The sequence below is a fragment of the Mycena indigotica genome (genome assembly GCF_014461135.1).
Source record: "Mycena indigotica strain 171206Taipei chromosome Unknown Mind.scaff0009, whole genome shotgun sequence".
Classification (NCBI taxonomy): domain Eukaryota; kingdom Fungi; phylum Basidiomycota; class Agaricomycetes; order Agaricales; family Mycenaceae; genus Mycena; species Mycena indigotica.
The window spans coordinates 2,834,134-2,855,534 of record NW_023503008.1 but is presented as its reverse complement, the minus strand read 5'-3'; the positions used below and the strand labels follow the sequence as shown (position 1 = coordinate 2,855,534).

Sequence of the window (21,401 nt, the reverse complement as noted above, 5' to 3'; positions counted from 1 at the left end):
GGGGAGCAACCCCAAGGTTGAAGAAGGAAAGTGATGGAAGCTCAATATAGCAGTCACGGCCTCACAACCAGTATTATTACAGCAATTCTACAGCTCCTCTGATATGTAGCGGTAAACTGACGAGAAGTCCTTCTTTCCGAGCTCGGGTCTGACCTGAATCATCTTGGAATATAGTTGGAGAGCAACATCTCCCATGGGAAGCGCCGTTCCAGTCTGGACAGCACAATCCCTTGCAAGGCCCATGTCCTAAATAAGAGTTTGAGAAAAAGAATCGGAAAAGCCATGGTGACCTTTTCCATTAACATGGTCGCAAAGCCTCCCTCATAATCGCGCTCGCTCGGAGGAGATTTCTCAGGCCCAAGGGCATGGGGCACTGGATTGTTGACGGACAACGACCAGCAACTGCCCGTGCTCGATCCAATCACGCTTGAAAGCACGGCGGGATCGAGTCCAAGTTTTTGGCCAAGTAGCATGGCCTCTCCGACGACTATTTGCTGCACACCAAGGATGAGGTTGTTGCAGATTTTTGCGCCAAGACCAGCGCCGGATGGACCACAATGAACAATTCGTTGACCCATCAAGGCAAGAATAGGTTTAACAGCCTCAAACGAGTCTTGCGTTCCGCCGACAAGAAACGCGAGGGTGCCTGCTTTAGCGCCAGTGACACCGCCTGAAACTGGCGCATCGACCATCTGGGCACCAGTTGCAATAACTTGCTGTGCTACTTGCTGCGCAACAGCAACATCGAGGGTCGTCGAGTCAATGTAAATTGAGCCCTTGCTTTCGTCTGCAGACAGACTGCGAAGGGCTGGGATGATGCTGCCGTAGACAGTTTGCACTTGCTTCGATGACGGAAGCATGGTGACAGTAGTTTGAGAAGCCATAGCAGCCCTGGCTTGCTCTGATTACTTTTGCTGAGATAAATGCGAGGTTTGGAGTACTTGCTCATCTGGGGAATTGGCAATCTCAACATGAGCGCCGGGAAACGCGGCGACGAAACTCCTCTGGAAGGAAGCGGCCGACTCCGGTAAAGCGTCGCAAATAACAAAACGAGATTCAGGCTTATTTGCAAAGGTTTTGGAGAATAGGTTATGCCTGCAACAAAATAAGCCAATGATATGGCGCAGATGAGTTTGTACGCCATTTCCGATCCCATTCGACCAAGACCAATGAAACTGGTGCCTAGCGCAAGGTCAATGAATTGAAGGGTTCATACTTGTGTTCTACTGTTTGGTCTGCGGGTAAGGCGCTCAACAGCTTGAAGACAACGTCTGGTCGCCCGCATTATTGTGGTGGTTGGAGGCCAACAGACAAGGTCCGAGATTACGGTCACATGACTACTTTATGACGCGTGAAAAAATCAAAATCAAGATTGCAAATTTATCTCCAACTACTCGAAACAACTACGCTGGTGCCTCTGCTCAAAGTCGTGTATGATCGATTAGGGTCTGATTCCCAAGCGACAACAGTGTTGCCCCTGACACGTATGACTGGAATAATGTCAGTAAAAATGGTTGGGGGAATAAATTTGGATACCGACATTTGTACTGGAAGGTCGTGTTGGGCGGCAAAACGACCGACACAGACCAAGCAGAGCCGTCAAACGTGAGCGTAATCGCAGATGCAGGAGCCCAGTTGCCTAGTTGTGGGATAGAGCCCACAATCTTGATGGCTTCTCCAGCAGCGGTCGTTACCGTCTCTCTAAACGTGACGGTGGCTCCAGTTGAAGAAGGCGGAACGGCTGATGAAGTGCTGCTGGAAGCGACTACCGGAGGGCTAGTCGGCGCTGCACTGACAGACGACGATGGCGCGCTCGGGGGTGTGGCCGCCGCTGTGATAGCACTTGTACTACTCCTTGTCGAGCCAAAAATTCCATAGAGCGTCACACTTGAGCCAGCGCTAGGTGTCGTGTATATCCTGTTGTTACCCGACTCCCAGGTCACAGCGCCTCCCCTCACTTTTATGACTGCAAACAGGTAAGTCCAGCATCGAGATCAGGAGCAATTGGCTCACATTTATATTCAAAATACGTGTTCGGAGGGAGGACCATGGTGAGCTGCCAGTCTGCGTTGACCGAGGGTTGGCTGAGTTGGATGGCGGCCGCCGGATCCCAGCTTCCAAGCTGCGAAATCGACCCCACGACTTTGAGTGTTTCCCCAGTAGCCGTTGCAGCAGTTTCAACAAATGATACTGTGACTGCGGTGCTAACAGGAGCGGGCACAGAGCTGCTGGTGATCGAACTCGGCGAAGAAGAAGCGGGGATTGACGAAGAAGCTGGTGCGGCATTGGAGGCTGACGAAGAAGGGATCAACGAAGAACTGGGTGCTGACAAAGAGGCGGATGCTGAAGATGAAGCCGGCGCTGAAGATGAAGCTGGCACTGAAGAGGAAGCAGACCCTGAAGACGAAACAGGTATCGAAGATGAGGCAGGTATCGATGAAGAAGCCGACATCGAAGAAGGCCTTGGCGGGGCTATCAGTGGGGAAGAGGGGACGCTGCCAGAAGCAGAAGAAGACACCGAAGCGGAGGACGAAGACGAACTACTAGTGATATGTCAGAACATTGTTCACAATCAGTCAAACCCCACTCACGAGGTCGTCCCATTCGCGTTTGAAAGAGAGAACAAGGCCAATGCGTCTCTCGGAGCGACTGATGCAGAAAAGGTCCCTGATGCCGAAACAACATACGATGGTCCATTGCACGTGCCAGGGCGAGCGTCCGTATCATGGATAATATCGCAATCTGGAGAAGTTCAGACCAATCAGATCAACGCAGCAAGCCAGCACTCACAGATTCCAGCAGGAAGAGAAGTCGCCCACAAGCTGTTAGACCAGACAGAATTGTCGTTGTTGATGATTAAAAATCCAACATTACCACGACCGAACGCTGATCAAGGCATGAGCAGAGTAGAATGAAGAGTGATGACCATGTACCTATCTGGTTGTTGGTCCCTTTGGTGACTTTCGTCAACGGCGCAGAGCCAACAGCGTTGTGAAATGCGACCATATTCGCGATGGCAATGTTCCGGTGCTCACAGCGCCAACCGTTCGAGCCACACGTGACCGCATTCGTGAGTCCTGCGCTGTTCTGAGGAGCGCCAGCATCATACGAAGTATAGTCGTAACTAGGAGGAGGAGTAAGTCTGACATAAGCTGTGGCAAGAAGAAAAGACACACCCAGAGTAAACCGTTGGACTCCCATAATTAAAGCCAAGCATGAAGATGGCGGAAAGGGTATATATGTTGTTAGGCGAGTTAGAAGTTAGCGAACTCCCTCCACGTTCAGTGTCCTGATTAGCCATGATATAAGTAGCCTTGGATGAGTCAACAAAGTTCCATGGGGAGCTCGATCCCATAGCTGAAAGCGTTGAAAAATAGAAAGAGATATTATTTCAGGGTACTCACGAGTGGGGGTGACGAGAGCGGCAATCTGTCATGCACATCAGCGAAGGAAACAGAAACTGTGAGGAATAGTGATATACCCCGCCAGAATTCCAATTGAAGGCGGCCTGTGCAGACGAGGTTGCACGGAATTCGATGACATCCCTGTGGTTGGTCAGAAGCTGTCGCTATCTTCAGAAGGGGCAGAGGTATACCCATTAGCAACGTATTGTGAGGGTTGTACGGCTTCGCCGCTGCCATAAATCACCTCCTATTTGGATATTAGGACAACACTAACACGACCAGGCATAGCACAAACCTGGGTATCATAGAACGGGTACGAAAGCAGGTTAAGTATTGACTGAATATTTGATGAAGGAATGTGTTTGGCTGCGTCGATCCGAAATCCGAAAACGCCCTGAACGAAAATTGGATTAGCGGAAAAACACGACGATGCTCTTATACCATTGAAAGCAAATCATTGAGGTAAGCCGCCATTATTCTTTGAACTGCAGGCTGTTCTTGTGCGAGATCCGCCAGTCCGACAAGCTGGTGGATGGGTGAGAATAGTGGTGAAGCACAGATAATACTCACTTCACAGAATTGGACGCTGTCAACGAGTAAGATTCAGCTCAGATGACGACAATATAGCTTACTTGTAGGCGTCTCTGTAGTTGCTAATGTCAGCAGCGCGACCGTTGTTGCAGTAATGGAAGTTCGAAGACGAATACCCTGCCGCAGGACTGTCGTTCTAGTGAGCCACCGAGGAAGTTGGTCAATATAGTGGGAGGACTGACTAGTTGTACTTGGTATATGTGCTGCCGCCGATACCAGTACCAGACCCTGCGGTCATGTGGTTGAGGACGACTGAAGAGGTTGTGAGCGGATTGGAGGCATGATATGCTTGAGGCTGACCATCAGCTATGACTTTGACTCCTGCCGCATTGCAGGAAGCGACCATATTCATAAACTGAGCTCTGGATCCCCGTTTGGAAACAATTTTGTAGGACACGGGCTGGTAGTCAGTCCACCCTGCGAAAGGTTTAATAAACATGACTCTGTTTCAAAGCATTGGACGAACATTGCGAGCCGGTGACTAGGAGGACGTCAAATGCGAGTGACGAGGGTGTATGAGAACTCACTGTGCTCGTTTGGAGGGCTGACTTGTACAAACCCATACCCATTAGGACCCAAGAACGAGGTGCATTCGGCAGCCACGGAGTCCCAAGGCCACTCGAAAAGCTGATATACATGTCAGGAGAGGAATTCGCTGAGGCAGGGATTCCTAACCTGAACGATAACATCATTGTTTTGAGAAGGCGCACGACGATAAATGCTACTGCCAGCAGCAACAACAAAGTCGACCGATAAAGCAGAAAGTAAAACAAATTTTGAAAGCGAGGAGAACATCATGAGAGCGCGAGACAAGTGGTAAAAAATAGGGAGGCATGTTGCGGCTAACTTATAGGATTGGGCCCGGGTGAGACGCGGATGTGCGGAAGTACTAGAAAATGGTCTCAGAAATGGGAGTTTCAGATCGCAGCCGGAGAGATGACTGGGAGAACAGAGACAGGACAAGAGCACGTCGGAGTCGAGAAACAAACGCGTCTAAGTCACGTGCTCGAAAATGTCCTGTCCTGTCGACCACTCGAGTAACTCCGACTCGGCAGAAAAATGTCCTGTCGAGCACAAAACACAGCGCTCTACATGGTCTAGTCTATTTTCTTCCTCCCCATCGTCGTCTACCCCGTCAACACTTTCGACGGATCGTGAGGTCTCTTCAATTCCGAAAGCGGCCGATGGAAACTGGGTCTACCCTTCCGAAGCACAGTTCTTTGCCGCCATGGCTCGTAAAAATCATAACCCCCAGTCTGGCGATATGAAAACCATTGTCCCCATCCATAACGCAGTGAATGAACGCGCTTGGGCGGAGGTGATGCAGTGGGAGGCTGGTCGAGGTGGGGATGCATGCGGTGGGATTAGATTGGTCAATTTTCGTGGTAAGCCAGGAGAACCGAGTATTAGAGCGAGGTTCAAGACACTTCTTGGGTGCGTTCTGCCAACAACAACACTTCCAACTTGCTCTTAATCAATGTTTCTGGAGGTATACGGCACCTTTCGACCGTCATGACTGGGTTGTCGATCGTTGCGGGCTGCAAATGAGATATATCATCGACTTTTACACGGGCCACAGTCAACCTGGTGGAGGTCCCTCGTTCTATCTTGATGTCCGACCTGCGCTCGACAACTGGGAGGGAGTAAAGATGCGGACTGAACGGTTTTGGTCTCGAATGCTGGGTACAACTCCTGTATTACCACCTACACAACGGAAATAAACAAAAACTATCGTTTGCTTCGTAATTTGGCTTTTTTCGGTGGTCGAGCCTGTTCGATTTCACTTTCGCTCTCAGACTCTGAAGCACTGAGCTGTTCTTCATCACCATCGCTGATCTCCTCTTCTTCATTCCAGCCACCTTCTTCCTCGTATTCCTCGTTTCCTTCATCGGACATGGATTCGTCCTCGTCCTCAGCCAACGCTTGACCTTTTTTGCGTGCAACATTGCGCTCTTGTTCTTCTCTTCGCTCTTTCCGTAGTTTTTCTTTAGCGGCATGAGCCTCCTTCAGCTGAGCAACCTCCTTCTTGGTCTTTTTCACTGAAGAGAAGTCAATCAAGATCAAGAAACCTTTGAAGACCAGAAATAGCACACCGAATTCGTGGTAGATAACGCTGCCTTCCCTCCCTGGTACACCCTCTGCTATTTTGACGAGCCGTAGCTCCATCCGAGGTCCAACTTCATCCAAACGCACAGCTCTCCTTGAACCCTTCTTGTTATTCCGCCCAACGTAATCGTCGGCAAGATCAACAGCGTCCCCATCGTCACCTGCAACGCTTTCCGTCGACGAAGCCGCGCTTTCATACCCATCAGGACCTGGCTCCCCGCGTTTCCGCAACATGAAATCCGCAATGTCCTTCTCATTTCCTAGATCCAAAACCCCAGTCGAGGCTTTTTGTGCGCCGTCCAGAACTCTACGGACCCGTTTGGAGACACCGTATGCTTTGACTGTGATAATGTAATGCCTAAAATCCACAGTACCACGGTCTGCATTGTACGATATGAGCACGACACGTCTGGCGGAGGAGAGTGCGATGGTTTGGGGAGACAGAGGCGGGAAAAGGGATTGGAAGGATTTCATGAGGAGGGTTAGATGTGGAGGGGTGGTGGGAGACGCAGGAGGAAACGAAGCCAATACAAGCTATTTTTTTTTCTGAGATAAAGAAAGTGGGCAGAAGAACTGAGAAAACGCACGAGGGGTGGGCTGAGATACTCCAGGCCAATGCTCCTCGCTCGTCGCGATGTATTCAGAACATCCTTCATCAAACTGTACCGCTCGACCCTGAAGCTAAGGGTTGGCCCAGAGGAGAGACGAATGATACGCAAAGACGGCGCGATATCCGTCAGAGTAAATGCCATCAAGTGAGTAACTTGCAATGCCGGAGCCAGAGTCAAGTAGTCCTTAAGCTTGTTTCGGCTGCGTTCCTATAGTTAAATGAGACCCAATCTGCGTTTCTGGAGAATATACCGACCTTCAACCTACTGGCCGTATTAGGTTCCATGACTTTTCTCAGGTCGCGAACTAGTTGGGCAAGAGAATGACCAACTTGACCGTGCTTAATGATAAAAGACTTGGGAACTCCATCCGGGGCTGTCGGCGCGGCAGCGCCCTTGAGATGTGTTCGATTTTTCTTTCGTTTGCCCATGGCGAGAAATTTCAGATCACGGGGTGTGACATCACGATCTAAAGTCTCTTGCTTTTCTGCTTTTGCAACTGCGGTGCATAGCACTTCTTGGCTTTTACTTCCATGTCCCCGGTGTCTGGCAGCAGTCATGTCGCTACGTTCGACCAATCTTTCTGGGTTCGCGATGTTGCCAGTACTCTCCAGCCTTCGCCCACGCAACGAACAACGCTCATTGTGGCTGGCGTTTATATCATTGTTATAGCAATCCTTTGGCACGTCCCCATTCTCAACAAAATCAGTGAGCATCGTGTGATTAGCTGTTGGCTTATCTTACTTGCGCAGTATACCCCTTCAAGTGAGATCATCGCTGGTCCTCTCAGTCAAGAAGCATCTCATACCTCTATTTCAAGATTGTTGACTGTTGGATTTCATGAGGTATGTTCGCGAAGCCCAAAACTCAGCCTTCTTTACACTTGTGTCTAGATGAGCCACGCTATAATGGGACTGCTAACTTGCGCAAAAATCCATTCGATTGAATTGGATCGTTAGTCCGCTCTCCTAGCTCGTTGAGATATGTTGACACTCCCAATAGCGGACGAGGGCGGCGCCACGTCTATGTCCGGCGGCATACCGTGGTTGACCCTCCCTGCAGGTTACCTTGGCTCCTCATTCATCGGGGCGTGTTTAATCGCTTGTGGTTTCGATACCAATGCCAGTAAAGTGGCAGTGATCGTCATTGGCGTGTTCTTCCTCTTCACGCTATGGTGGGCTAGGCGAAACTGGCTGTACATAATGTTATCCTGCCAAACTTGACCGATGTCTGACCTGTCCACAGAACTTGGGTCTTAATCCTTTCAATGGCTGGATTGATCATTCTTTTCTGGTTTGTGGCAGAGAGTGTTGCACTCAGGTTCCTTGTGAGTTGGCATAAGCATCTTCGCTGCTCGCACTGACCAGCCTTAGGTCTTGTTCATTGGCGTGGTGCGTCTGCGACTTTGATGATGATTATATCTCAACACTCCTAGATGAGCTGCTTATATTGCATCTGGGACATTATAGGTAACAGACAAACAGTTGCCCTCAAGTTTAATTCACATTATCTAGATGATACCATTGCCCGCAAAGTCAACTCCTCTGACGCTTCAGCGTTTGCAAAGATTTGTGGATGCTGCCCCTCCCAAGTTTGGGGCGTTATATGGCTAATCCAGGCGTTCATATTTTTTATTGCTGGGATTTTAGTCGGCCTTGCTGCTTTCAAGGTCAAATTAGCGTTTCTTACTGAGGAACAAGACTGAATAAAGCTCTGCAGCAATCTACAGCTCAACAGAAAGAAGACTCTAGTCACTTTCTTCCTGCGCCAGGATCGACTTCTGCAGCATTTGAACTGTCGCCTGATGTTTTCTTAATGACACTCTTCGCGCTTTTAATAAGCGCATTGGGACTTTGAATGTAGACACGACTCTATTTGTAGCCTTGAATGCACTGTATTGCTCAATGAGAGGTTAGCAAGAGATAATCTTGAAAGCGTGATTAGATCAAGCACCTTCTCCCTCTCACGAAACACTCTAATTCCGACACCGTTCTTTCCACGGTGGCCAGCGCGGTTGACCATGTCGTTTCTCTCTTCTTCCAAGTCAGAAGAGCGACCTTCTACGCTGGCCAACATCGACACCCCTTTCCGACGGCCGCCCTCTCGGCGTTCTCAACGCCCTATACCAAGTCCCTTGAAAGCCGCGACTCTCTTTCTTGGCTTTATCCCTCTCCCTCCACTTCTCTCCGTCATATATGCTGCCGTTGGGCATTCGGTTCTTACTGCAACGAACCGAGTGTCAACACCTCTAGAAACTTCTGTTCGTTCAGCAGCAGTGGGCGGAGCAATCCTGACGCTTCCTCTGGCCGTTCTGTTATACCTCTTGCTATTCCCGACGAAGCCACCAGCACCAGAGGTCGGTTAATGATGTACAGTTGAACTGAATGCCGACGTTGTTTTAGGACTTTTTCGAGGATGAGGAGGACATGCAAGAACCATGGTCAACCTATGCGACCTACAGCTTGCTCGTTACCCTCGGGTTGACTCTCAGCGCCATTGCAACACCCTTGGGCGCCGTTTGCCTCACCTCATCCCTTACTTCTACAAAAGCTGCCGAAGTTGGCATCGTTGGCGGTGTCATCGTTACCGCTGGCATTTGTCTGCTTTGCTTAGCGGTCTTCGCTATTTGGTGGGACTTGATGCGACCGAAACCCGTAGAAGGCGACCTCTAGGACCCTCACACTCGTTCAGTTGTAATTATTCTGTAGCCTTGACTGTGTTGTAGTGGTATCTAATCTTGTGACACTACTTTTGCTCGTTTCTTCTGCGGTTGATGTCTGGTACGCAGTATGAGCAACTGTACCATGACGAAGACCCCGAAGAATCTCTACTCTCCTTAAACAAAGACCGACCCGCGCCCATCCAAGTCCGGCCACCGACTTATTATGGCGATGGCCCATTCGAGGCACCCAGTTCAGACGAATCAGAGGACGGCTCTCTCCTCGAAAAGGGCCCACCTGCCAGCCCGGGTATTGCTGAGCGCGGTAATACTCATTTGCAACGCGTCAGTCCCCAAGTACCCATTTCTATGCCCAAACTCAATATGTCTCGTAGCGCACACCAGCATCGCTACGCCTCCTTGTCATCTCACTTGCTTCTCTCGTTGCGCTCTCTGGAATAATCGGAATAATCGCCGCTCATTCGTATGTGGGAAACACCTACCGCGCCCCGGGAATATCCAAAATTACTATGGAGCACGTCTTCAACGGTACTTTCTCTGCGGAACGACGGAGTCTGGCTTGGGTTCCCGAAGGTGCGCAACTGCAAAAGCATACGTTTATATGTTCCGACTCTTTTGTCCAGCTGGAGACGGGGTCTTCTCTATCTCTGAGGATGGCTTCATCAAGTTGGTCGACCTGAAGACCAATACAACCAAGGATTTGGTTTATACCTTCGACGTCAAGAGTGTGCGTTGAATTACTGGCCCGAGGCCGACTTACTGAGACGCAGCAGCCCAACGGCTTACCACTATCGTGGGCCAGCTGGAAACTCTCCCCCGACATGAAATATATACTTGTCAAGTCTGACCACAAAAAGGTATGTTTGAGAATATTGATACTTGACACTCAGCATTTTCTCAGCTTTGGCGTTGGTCAAGTTTCGGGAATTACTATATCCACGAAATCGCGACGAAGAAGACTACCCCACTGATACCCCCTACACATCCTCCGACTGTTGCATATGCCGCGTGGTCTCCCACCGGCGAGTCCATTGCCTATGTAACTGGGAATGATCTCTTCTTGCTGCCATCGCCTTCGTAGGTTTTCGCCATCCGAACGAGTGCGCCGCTCATTCTGTTAGGTCGGAGAAACCCATACGTTTGACATCCACCGGTTCGACATCTTTATTCAACGGCGTTCCTTCCTGGGTCTACGAAGAGGAAATATTGTCCTCCGCCTTCGCATTCTGGTTCTCCCCCTCTTCCACAAAACTCGCCTTCTTGATTTTCGATGAAAGCCTTGTTGACGAGTTCACTTTCCCAATCTACAACCCAACCGAAGACTCTGACACAGTCGTCCCATACACCAGCGAAGTCAAGATGAAGTATCCGAAACCTGGTTACGCTAATCCTTTGGTCGAAGTGGCAGTCTTTGACATCGAAGCACATTCTTCCGCCACAGAGTCGAAGGTCGAGTTGCTTACACTCAACTGGAAAGGTCGCCAGGAGGCCAACAACAGCGTAATTTCGGAAATCAAATGGATCAGCGACGACGTTCTCCTTCTCAAGGAAGTAACTCGCAACGCAGACCACGGAAGCGTAGTGGTGTTCAACAATCTGGCTAAGAAATCCTCTGTAAGCTTGACTGAACGCGAACAAGGTGTGGTGGTACGTACGCTGGGGAAAGAAGGCGAAGAGGGAGACGATGGTTGGATCGACAACGCAAGTTCTCTCTCAATAATGTCGCCTTTATTTCACCTCCCACCTCTAGTTCCAAAATGTCTATCCGCTGCCGAGCGCTCTCGTTTCCTCGCTATCTTCTGGCACCGTTTCGGCAGCATACCTGGACGTCGTACCAACGAAGGAAGGGTACAATCACCTTGCACTATTCAGTCCCCCGACGAGCTCGGCACCCATTTGGCTCACAGCTGGTCCCTGGGAAGTCACAAAAGGAGTCTTGGGCGTGGACATAGCGAAAGGAATTGTGTTTGTACACTCTGTCAGCATAGCCTTAAACCTCATTCTCTCCTCAGATACTTCGAGGCTGCCAATCCATTATCAACGTCGCGTCACCTCTATTCCATACCTCTGCCTTCGCTGAACAAGGCTTCGAAAGAGACGCCCAAGGTCACCGCTCCTTCAGCGCTCACCGATGTATCAGAACCGGGGCATTACTCTGCGTCATTTTCTCCACAAGCCGGCTTCTATCTACAGAGTTATAATGGACCAGGTATACCCACTCAGAAAGTCGTCAAAGCCGGTGATAGCAGTGAGTTTTACCCAGTCTATGATTAGATTTCTTTACTGATTTATTGGAGAATTTGAACATATACTCACAACTAATGCGCGACTCGTGAACGTCACCGAGCAATATGAGAGCGCAACGGTTCTGTTTTCCACGATTGAAGTTGATGGCTATGGTACGATCTTGCTTGTCGGGTGCACCAGTTCTAATTTTGCCCGAAGAACTGAATGTCAAGGAAATCCGTCCTCCACGCATGGATGACACCGGCAGGACTAAATATCCTGTGCTCTTCAGAGTGTACGCTTATTTGGAATGTTCATGTTTCCTGATTGAACGACTTGACAGATATGGAGGTCCCTTTAGTCAGCTGGTGGACTTGTCGTACAGCCGCGGCGATTGGCACGAGTATCTAGCCTGTGGGCACTCGTATGTCGTTGTCACTGTTGATGGGAGGGGTACTGGGTACAAAGGTCGCAAGTTGCGGAATCCGGTGAAAGGCAACCTCGGTTTTTGGGAAACCAAGGACCAGATTGCTGCAGCAAAAATATGGGCTGCCAAGGACTACGTCGACCCTAAGCGAATCGGCATCTGGGGCTGGTCATATGGCGGCTTCATGAGCGCCAAAGTGGTGGAGGCTGGTGCTGGAATCCACTCGTTGGCTATGTCAGTTGCTGTGCGTGCCTTGTAGTTGTTGCTTTGCTGGCTGCTAATCCTCTCTTGTTACAGCCCGTGACGAGCTGGAAGCTATATGGTTCGTCCAGTCACCGAGTGTTTTCACAACCTCACGTTCGATTAGACTCGATTTACACCGAGCGTTATATGAACCTTCCTGAGCTGAATCCGGGAGGGTACATCAATGCATCCATTTCCAACGTGACCGCCTTCGAAAAGGTCAACTACCTCCTCGCTCATGGCAGCGCGGACGACAATGTCCACTTTTCCAACTCTGCGCATCTCTTGGACATGTTTACCAAGGCTCGAATAAGGAATTTCAGGTTTAGAATGTTTACTGATAGGTCGGTATCCTTGAATTGTGCTAACTGCAAAGACTAAGTTGTTGGGTTCTAGTGACCATGGTATTAATCGGCGGGGAGCTCAGAGAGAGGTGTACGAGTATATGACGGGGTTCTTACTAGAAAAATGGGGCAAGGGTGGGCGCAAACGAGGCTGGTAATATTGGATTGTTGTATTTATTCGCATCGTTACTTGTCCTACACACCCATGAGCCACCGTCTCGCGTCGTTTAGAGGCCCATCCACACCAACTTCCTCCCCTGTCACTGTTAACAAGCAGCACCCAAAGTCTCCTGCATCTCCATCGCGTGCCATTGAATCAACCTACCATCGCAAAACCCGGGCTGCCCTCCAAGAAATACGCGCCATCACCGAGACTTGGGACGATCTTGTTCTACTCGACGGGCTCAAAGCAGCGCGTAGTTTAGTGGACACACGCACTGAACTCGAGTGTGTTCTTTGCCCTTTTCGTCGCTCGTCCATGTAATCCAAACAGCAATGCCCTCGCTCTCGTTCCCAACCGTCTGCCGCGCACTCGACTGGTTACTCCCAAGATTGAGACCATGGAGAAGCGCATCGAGGAGCTGGATGTCGTCCTGCTCAAACTGGTAAGTGGCCAACTGCAAAAGCTCGTACTTTGGGAATCGACAACTCGTCAGCAAAAGCAGTTCCGGAAGATGAACGCTGTGATCGAGGGATTGGAGGCGCTGCTCATCGACGCACATAGGACCAAGGGGTGTAAGTGGGCGTCAGAAGAGCCGATGTGGGTGACCTGGTCGCTGGAGAAATTCGGTATGCATCGGTGCACATAAACTTTTTTTTTATTCTTATTTTTTTTTACAAGTGTCGGCGATTGCTGGTCTTCTGCCACCATACCACCGGTCACTTAATTTGCACATCGAGCTGGTCAATATTATCCGGAGCCATTCTGTTTCATTTGAAGACTCGCGAGACGCGCTGGCCAAATGGGCGGATCAATCATTGCTGGAAGAACAAGGCTGGGAGGCGAACTGGGAGGATTTGTGTGTCGCAGAGGTGGAGAAATGGGACTCTGCGCGCTGAAAGTGGGTCTCTATATAAATCATACTAGGATCTAGATCTAACTTGAAGCTGATTCCGTTCAAACAGCCATTCGAATGCATCGCGGCTTCAACTCCTCCTCCTCGTCACGGTTTGGTTCCCCAGGACGCCTGAATACCCACGCAATCGGCCACAACGGAGTGGAACAAACGTGCTGTGCAATCATCAGGCATCGTTTGAGGCAACTCATGATGACCTACATCCCGTGGACAAACCTGGTCGCATCTCAACCAGACACTCCAATCAAGCCATTTCATGAGCTTCTCTATTCGCACTCGCCAATGGTGGACGGAAATCGCAAGGGTGGATTTCGAAGTTCCCTGGACAAGGTCGGAGCTTTCGACAAATATGGTGCCAACCTGTGAGCGACATGAAAAAGGAAGTCTATATTGCCTGTGGTTCACGCACATCGGAACAAAGTCGACTCAGAACGGTCTCTATCGATTCTTGCAGTAGATCCTCTTGAGACGTTCGTTGGGATGCAGTCAAGAATCCCGTCGTTTGGGTAGTGCAACGTTCAAACGCGGTCACGTTACCGTGAGGCACATTTGGCGACATTCCGAAAAACAGATCCCAGGCAGATGCGTTCGGCGTCAGCCCTGGCTGCATATATGGATTAAGTGGGGTATACGACAGTGCGCGGATGGTCGGGAGTGAGGCTGTTGCATCAGTGCTCGGGTCTGACATGTTGAGCAGAAGCGCGTGCATATGAGAGATTCGGTCTCCCCACTGTTCGATTATATCCAGTGAAGTTCCAATCCAGTTCATTCCGCTACCCATAACGCCTGCTTTGAAGCGTGCCAGGACAGCATTGATTTCATGAACGACATCGACTGCATCGCTGGAGGAGATGTTGGCCAATCTATGAGCGTTCATAGACCGATTGATGCGGTCTTCAACGAGGCTGGTGAGACGAGGGTGATAGTACGAGACCATTCCTGATGGGAGTAGTGTAAGATGAGGCTGTGGCGAAAAGGCGCGATGGGATGCTGCTCGCACCCATTCGATTTGCCCCGTTTCAGCTAGTTGCGAAATCCGAGGACGTCGAGGGGGTCTTCTTTGTGGCGGGTATCCAGGCGTCGATGGTAGATCATCTGGGAAACGAGGAAACCAGGTTCGTTGTGTCAATGGGGTTCCCGGTGGAGTAATATTCAAATGGGAGACCAGCTGGAGTTTTGACGAGTTAAAGTCGCACCATATTATCTCGCTGATATTTCATTATGTAAGTAACATCTCGATGAAGCCGCATCGGAAGACGTACAAACCAGCGTTCATCCGCACAATACCATCGATGTCCCGTGGTTCCGCCCAGGAGCAAAGTTTGTCGGCCCGCCCGTAGTCATCCCACCACTTGGAATTCTTCCCTTGAGCAGGGTTTACCCCATAAATGAACATTTCTTGCGAGTCGAGCCAACCAGGTCCCCACTGAACTCGGGGAGTGAGGAAAATTAATGATACTTTCCAGACGTTGCACTAACCGAGGCAGACATTCCTATAGTCTTCCCTCAGCAAGATCTTTTGCGTTATCGCAGGGCATTACCGTCAAAATAGACAATATTTGCAGGCCGGACGGTTCGATAGGTGACGAGATGGGTTTCGCCGCCCCTCTGGCTCATTATAGCGTAGCTCATCTCGGAGTCGAATGCCAGCCATTCGGGTGAAGGTGGCAGCTTCGCGTCTTGCCTTGCGTGGTAAAGTAATACAAATGGATGAAGAATACCGGGCACAATGGAATGCCCTACATTGATAAGCAACTGGTAGCGAGAGTATCGAGAGGCTAACCATTTCCATGAACTGTATTTGTCGGATGGTGACGCTACAGGCAATATCTAATCATTCATCTTATCTTCATCTACAGTCGATCACAGTATCTAAAACCTGGACGACGGGAGAGGCTCCTAAGCCTTCTCTCGTCGTACCAGGTATGACCCCTTTTACTTACCATCCATACTTACTCACTAAGCCTTCTCTCGTCGTACCAGACTCAATATATCACTGTTCTTCACAGGTTATGGGCCCCGCCTGAAATCTGCGCACCAAGAACACACATATTCAGGCTTATATTCTTCCCAGACCCTAAGACAACAACGATTAAGCCAACTCACTGCCCGCTCTTAATCCTCTCGCTAGCTCGAACAACCATCTCACCTCACGACGGCATATCCATATCAATCCCTGTTTGAAATGAGCTCAGGCGACAACGACAAGGAATGGCGAGCACTGAAACTCACCCCTATCGTCGAAGCCGCCGATGGTAGCAACAATTATGCGGAATTTCGAGCCAAAGCAATGAGAAAACTTGATGCTGCCGGCTACTGGCAATATATCGATGGTCCAGACTACAAACCACCAGTTATTCCAACACTCACTCAAAGCCAAGTACATACCGGGCTTGACCAGGCTGGGAACATGACCACGATCACAATACAGGGCAATGAGGTGGCCGTCAACGTCGCAAAGAAAGCTGCGGAAGCCTGGCTGATACAGGACAAGAAAGCTCTGTCGACAATCACTGATGCTGTTCCAATGGCGAAGCTGTACGTTATCAACGACTGTGTAACAGCACGTCAGGCTTGGATGGCACTCAAAGAGGCGTACGAACCGACAAACACGCTAACAGCCGTTACACTCAAACGACAGATATCGTCGTTGTTTTGCGGGACAGGAGATCCAGTGGCCTGGAGAGTGGCGATGCTTGAACAGTACCAGAAACTTTGTCGAGCAGACCCCGAGATGATGCCAGACCACGAATTTGCAAAATGCCTAATCACGAATATGTCGCAAAACCGAGAAATGGCGATACTGTCGTGACTCGCTGCTCCAAGAGATGACATTGGGGGAGAAGGCAGGAAAACCCCTCAGTTCTGCAGATGTGTCGACCAGACTGCAAACCGAAGAAGCATTTAAGGCTTCAAACGCAAGTCCTGGTGTATCTTCGAATGCCGACAGTGACACTAGTGCGGTCGCTACAGCTTCGTTGGCACAACCTGCGCAACGAAGAAGTCAACAGAGAACGTACCAGCGAATGGACCGACGCCCAGCACCATATGATCGTCGGAATGCCAACGCCCCACCAAACGACTCTTCACATCGCGATCGACAACGCTTGTTTTGCGAAAATGTTGAATGCGCCACGCCAATCGGCCACTGTCAAGCTGATTGCTTCGCTTATAAAGGTGGAAAAGAAGGTCAATACCCCGACAACTACCATGGGTCGCGAAATATTCACCTTCCACCTGCCGAAAGGGTCGCCGCATCGAGGAGACAAGCGCGTCAAAATCACACAAGGAATCCGAACAGAGGGGGAGGAGAGCGTTTTGTGGGCATGATAGACTTCACGGAAGACGATGAAAGCGAGGTACTTGAAGCTGTCGGCAACGAAACGATAAGTGCTGGCTTTATCTTCATGATGGGACAGATGGAGGTCGACGAAGAAGACGAGGAAGGAGAAATCTGGGTTAATGCGGTGAATGTGATACCCAATGGCGAAGCAACCCGTACCGACAACGTATACCACGACACTGGAGCTTCCCGACACGTCTTCAACAACATCTCCTCGTTCCAAGAGTATAAGCGCTTCAGAAATCCGGTGAATGTGCATGGATTTGGTACTAATTTGTCAACACAAGCATTAGGCAAAGGAAATGTGCTTCTGGAGGGAACGCACCCGACAGACATGAACTTTCGCCCTCACCCAAGCCTTACACATTCCCTCAGCTCGCTGCAACCTTATATCCGGCACCCAACTCGACTTGAAAGGCGTCCACACGGAAACGGGGGGTGGCCGCATCAACTACTACAATGCGGAAGGTTTTCCGTTCGCGTCTGGCGAGATAGTGGGTGGACTGTACAAGATGGGAGTCAAAATCATCGAATCACGAGACGCTCCCGCGGAAGCAAATTTTACCCAAAATCTCGACAAGTCGACAAATATTTCCGCGGAAGCTGATTTGCCCACAGAACTCATCAATGTGACAACACCGTCAGTCGTAGCGGTCCTTGGACCAGACGCCGGAGAGGCGTCTAAACGCGAGGTTTTTTCCACCGTCTAATGGGGCACTTAGACGTTAAAGGCCTCAAGCACGCTACCCGTGGTCTGCCAGACGACGTGGACTCCGTCAAGATCGACAACTGCAGAGTGTGTGCTTTAGCTAATATCAAGCGACTGAAATTCTCCCCAAAGGCTTCAACACGCGCTGAGCGCCCTCTCTTTCGCATCCACTCGGACATTTGTGGTCCTTTTCCCGTCGGGTACGGAGGATTCAAGTATTTCATCACGTTCACGGACGACTATCGACGCTATTCTACTGTCTACTTTCTCAAGACCAAAGACGAGGCCTTGAAATGCTTCCATCACTTCCGGACTGGTGCCGAAAAACTCCTCGACGTCAAGATCGTCTACCTCCGAATTGACAACGCCCCCGAGTTGATTCATGGTCAATTCAGTACTTACTGCGACGAAAACGGGATAGCTTATGAGAAGACTGTCCCCGACGCGTCACAACAGAACGGTGTGGCGGAGCGATTGAACCAAACGATCGAAAATATGACTCGGGCAATGCTTGTGGACGCCTCACTCACAACCTGGTTCTGGCCCCTTGCCGTCCAAGCTTGCGTCCACATCAAGAACCGAGTTCCGCATTCAGCCAACGCAGATGGTTCTACTCCATTCGAGAGCTGGTTTAAACACCAACCAGATCTCTCACACCTCCGACCATTTGGCGCCCTTGTTACCTCGAGAAAGACCAACTCAACCGATCAAATGAAGTTCGCGATGCGAGGCGAGGAAGGGAAATTCGTGGGGTATGCTCGAGATTCCAAAGGATATCTAATCTGGTTTCCTGCTACGAGGACAATTCGACCACGCCGAGACGTCGAATTTCATGGCTTCCCCGATCTCATTCCTTCTCCTTCCTACTCCGAAAACCTGTGGGAAGACGTTCCCTGCGAAATCGAGGAGCACTTCAAGGAGCACGACAACCGAATGGGAACTCAACCAAAACCCGCTCTTACGACGACTACTGTCTCAGAACATGACTCCGCTCTCGAGCGCACTCCTGCCATCGAGCAAAACCCTGCCATTGAGCAAAACCCTGCCATCGAGCAAAACACAACCGTTGAAAATAACAACGAGTATGTATTTGTCGTTAACGACAAGAAGAGATTGACCTGTTTAACCAGGCGTGTACCGAACATGGACAAGTCTCCAATAAATCGCAGTCAGACACCCGAAGTTCGTTGATTCAACCGGGGTGATCAATACACTGACGAACATTTAGACCCGTGCGACGTCTATTGGACGAGGCAATGGAAGAAATATTATCAAAGCCTAGAGCTACTCCGTGCGTCATTGCACCGGGATTCCTTGTGAATACCCTAATTGACTAAACAGGTTGTTTGACCAGCAACCATATACGCCCAGCGCAGAGGAGATTGATGACACTCCTCTAGCGCAACGAAAGGGCAACTTCGCACGCGTCGCATTCCTGCTCGCCACATTATCAACCACGCGACATTGGACGAGGGGGGGAACGACTTCGTGATTTCCGAAGATTATCTCTTATCCGTCCTCATGTCGGGTGATGAACTCGAAATCGAGTGCGAGCTCGAAGAACTAGTCGAACTCGCTCAAGCTCTCGAACAAGCCAAACACGCATATACTACACTCACCGAACCCATCGACGATCCTGATGCCAAAGATCCCAATTCCATCCCAGAAGCAAAAGCTTCGGCATATTGGCCACAATGGCTCATCGCCATATTCGAAGAACTCGAGTCGTTAAGAGCGAAGGGAGTCTACATCGAAGTCGACCAAGTCCCAGCAGATCGCAAGGCTGTCGCGTGCAAGTGGGTACTCCATATCAAGCGAGACAGAGATGGACGAATATCTCGCTTCAAAGCTCGGTTGGTCGCAAAAGGGGTTCACCCAGATCCCAGGCCAAGATTACACATACACCTTTGCACCAGTCGCAAGGTGGGAGTCTATCCGATTTGTCCTCACGCTGGCTGCCGCACACGACATGATACTGCGTCAAGTCGACGTCAAGACTGCCTTCCTTAACGGACCACTCGACGAGGAAATTTATATGCGAAAGCCGGAGATAGCGGGACCAGGATACTGGCGATTATTGAAAGGACTGTATGGGCTCAAACAAGCTGGACGCCAATGGTATCTAGAGCTCAACGCCAGACTCGAAACCATAGGCTTCAAACGCGTAGAATCGGATTGGAGCGTTTACATTCGAAAGAAGGACAACAACTACACACTCATCACTACCAGCGTTGACGACATGTTAATCGCGTCGTCGAGCCAATCCGAATCCGACGCAGTTGTATCAGCTCTATCCGCCCAATTCGAGATCACAGACAATGGCGAACCAAAACTCCACCTCGGGTGCTCTGTCGAGCGCGACCAAGTTAACCACACAATTCGCCTGCACCAAAAGTCATTCACAGAATCAATACTGCGCGACTTCGGGTTCGACAAGAGCAACTCGGTCCAAACTCCAATGGACCCGAGTACTCGCTTGACACAACCTACCGATGAAGAAGTCGAAAAGGCGAAAGATTATCCCTACGCAGCAATTGTCGGGCGATGTATGTATCTGTCGACCTGCACACGACCCGATATATCATACACGGTTCGCGAACTCGCTCGCTTCATGGCCAAGCACGGTCCTGCACATGTGACAGCAGTCAAGCACCTCCTGCGGTATCTTCGCGGAACACCAGGCCATGGTATCCTCCTTGGGGGGCAAGACTGAGCGAGAACCAATGCTCACGGCTCTCAGCGACTCCGATTGGGGAATGGGGACCGACAGAAAGTCGATATCGGGGTTCGTAGTGTTTATTGGCGATTCTCCCGTCTCGTGGTCATCAAAACAGCAAGCTGTCGTTGCTCTATCTTCATGTGAAGCCGAGTATCTTGCCACTACCCATTGTGCGAAGGATGTCCTTTGGTTCCGAAATCTGTTGACCGAACTTGGGTTTCCTCAACTGCAACCCACTTCGCTATTCTGCGACAATCAAGGCACAGTCGCATGCACTCACGACCCACATGCACACTCGAAGATGAAACACATCGCTATCCGAGAACATTTTATTCGCGACTGCGTCCTCAAACGACTAATCGACGTCATGCACGTATCTGGCAATGAGAACGTTGCAGATCTATTCACCAAACCCCTTCACCGTGTAATGCATGCTCGATGGGTGAAGATGTTACGACTCGACCCGCGTCAAGGGGGGGTGTCGGATGGTGACGCTACAGGCAATATCTAATCATTCATCTTATCTTCATCTACAGTCGATCACAGTATCTAAAACCTGGACGACGGGAGAGGCTCCTAAGCCTTCTCTCGTCGTACCAGGTATGACCCCTTTTACTTACCATCCATACTTACTCACTAAGCCTTCTCTCGTCGTACCAGACTCAATATATCACTGTTCTTCACAGTATTAGGCCTGCATTGACGCTCAAATTGGAACTGAAAGCAAGGGAAGAGCCAACCACTGTGCAAGAAGCCCAGAGAGACTGTTGAAAACGAATGGTGCAACAGAAGAGGTCATCATCATGATTGAATGTTCCGTGAGTTGAGAAGCGAGAAATGTCTCTTGAGTAAGGATAGCGACGACATGTCCAGTTGTTAAGAGTAAACTGAAAACTCCTGGTCGCATCGAAGCTTGAAACTTGGC

At 50.1% G+C, this 21,401-nt stretch overlaps 6 protein-coding genes across 6 annotated transcripts; 3 read left to right on the top strand and 3 right to left on the bottom strand.

Moving 5' to 3' along the window:
• Window positions 1–87: 87 nt before the first annotated feature.
• Window positions 88–4,977, bottom strand: MIND_01067100 (Alpha-amylase; the record flags this gene model as incomplete). The annotated part of the gene is made up of 19 exons (XM_037367249.1): window positions 4,671–4,977; window positions 4,523–4,622; window positions 4,462–4,476; window positions 4,296–4,412; window positions 4,178–4,247; window positions 4,037–4,123; window positions 3,975–3,990; window positions 3,846–3,929; window positions 3,700–3,798; window positions 3,596–3,651; window positions 3,482–3,545; window positions 3,405–3,429; window positions 3,177–3,357; window positions 2,934–3,124; window positions 2,791–2,886; window positions 2,592–2,742; window positions 2,014–2,543; window positions 1,541–1,966; window positions 1,381–1,490 (listed from the first exon to the last, which is right to left on the bottom strand). The coding sequence occupies exons 1-19, from the start codon at window positions 4,791–4,793 to the stop codon at window positions 1,381–1,383; spliced, it is 2,541 nt and encodes an 846-aa protein (XP_037216643.1). The 5' UTR covers window positions 4,794–4,977.
• A 30-nt stretch (window positions 4,978–5,007) lies between these two features.
• MIND_01067000 (Cytochrome c heme lyase) lies at window positions 5,008–5,716 on the top strand (the record flags this gene model as incomplete). Its single annotated transcript, XM_037367248.1, has 2 exons — window positions 5,008–5,429; window positions 5,485–5,716. The coding sequence occupies 2 exons, from the start codon at window positions 5,008–5,010 to the stop codon at window positions 5,714–5,716; spliced, it is 654 nt and encodes a 217-aa protein (XP_037216642.1).
• A 7-nt stretch (window positions 5,717–5,723) lies between these two features.
• MIND_01066900 (uncharacterized protein) lies at window positions 5,724–7,140 on the bottom strand (the record flags this gene model as incomplete). Its single annotated transcript, XM_037367247.1, has 3 exons — window positions 5,724–6,635; window positions 6,689–6,919; window positions 6,967–7,140. 3 exons carry the CDS (start codon window positions 7,138–7,140, stop codon window positions 5,724–5,726), a joined length of 1,317 nt encoding a protein of 438 aa, XP_037216641.1.
• A 102-nt stretch (window positions 7,141–7,242) lies between these two features.
• On the top strand, window positions 7,243–8,566 carry MIND_01066800 (uncharacterized protein; the record flags this gene model as incomplete). Its single annotated transcript, XM_037367246.1, has 8 exons — window positions 7,243–7,554; window positions 7,603–7,663; window positions 7,712–7,904; window positions 7,955–8,036; window positions 8,083–8,100; window positions 8,145–8,178; window positions 8,224–8,378; window positions 8,429–8,566. The coding sequence occupies 8 exons, from the start codon at window positions 7,243–7,245 to the stop codon at window positions 8,564–8,566; spliced, it is 993 nt and encodes a 330-aa protein (XP_037216640.1).
• A 916-nt stretch (window positions 8,567–9,482) lies between these two features.
• Window positions 9,483–13,688, top strand: MIND_01066700 (uncharacterized protein; the record flags this gene model as incomplete). Its single annotated transcript, XM_037367245.1, has 17 exons — window positions 9,483–9,713; window positions 9,764–9,962; window positions 10,013–10,116; window positions 10,163–10,246; window positions 10,291–10,466; window positions 10,511–11,036; window positions 11,140–11,354; window positions 11,402–11,637; window positions 11,687–11,788; window positions 11,835–11,910; window positions 11,959–12,286; window positions 12,340–12,364; window positions 12,410–12,608; window positions 12,861–13,076; window positions 13,123–13,234; window positions 13,286–13,418; window positions 13,471–13,688. 17 exons carry the CDS (start codon window positions 9,483–9,485, stop codon window positions 13,686–13,688), a joined length of 3,180 nt encoding a protein of 1,059 aa, XP_037216639.1.
• Window positions 13,689–13,746: 58 nt separating this feature from the next.
• Window positions 13,747–15,337, bottom strand: MIND_01066600 (uncharacterized protein; the record flags this gene model as incomplete). The annotated part of the gene is made up of 6 exons (XM_037367244.1): window positions 13,747–13,860; window positions 13,922–14,065; window positions 14,115–14,913; window positions 14,968–15,131; window positions 15,185–15,198; window positions 15,247–15,337. The coding sequence occupies 6 exons, from the start codon at window positions 15,335–15,337 to the stop codon at window positions 13,747–13,749; spliced, it is 1,326 nt and encodes a 441-aa protein (XP_037216638.1).
• Window positions 15,338–21,401: the final 6,064 nt, after the last annotated feature.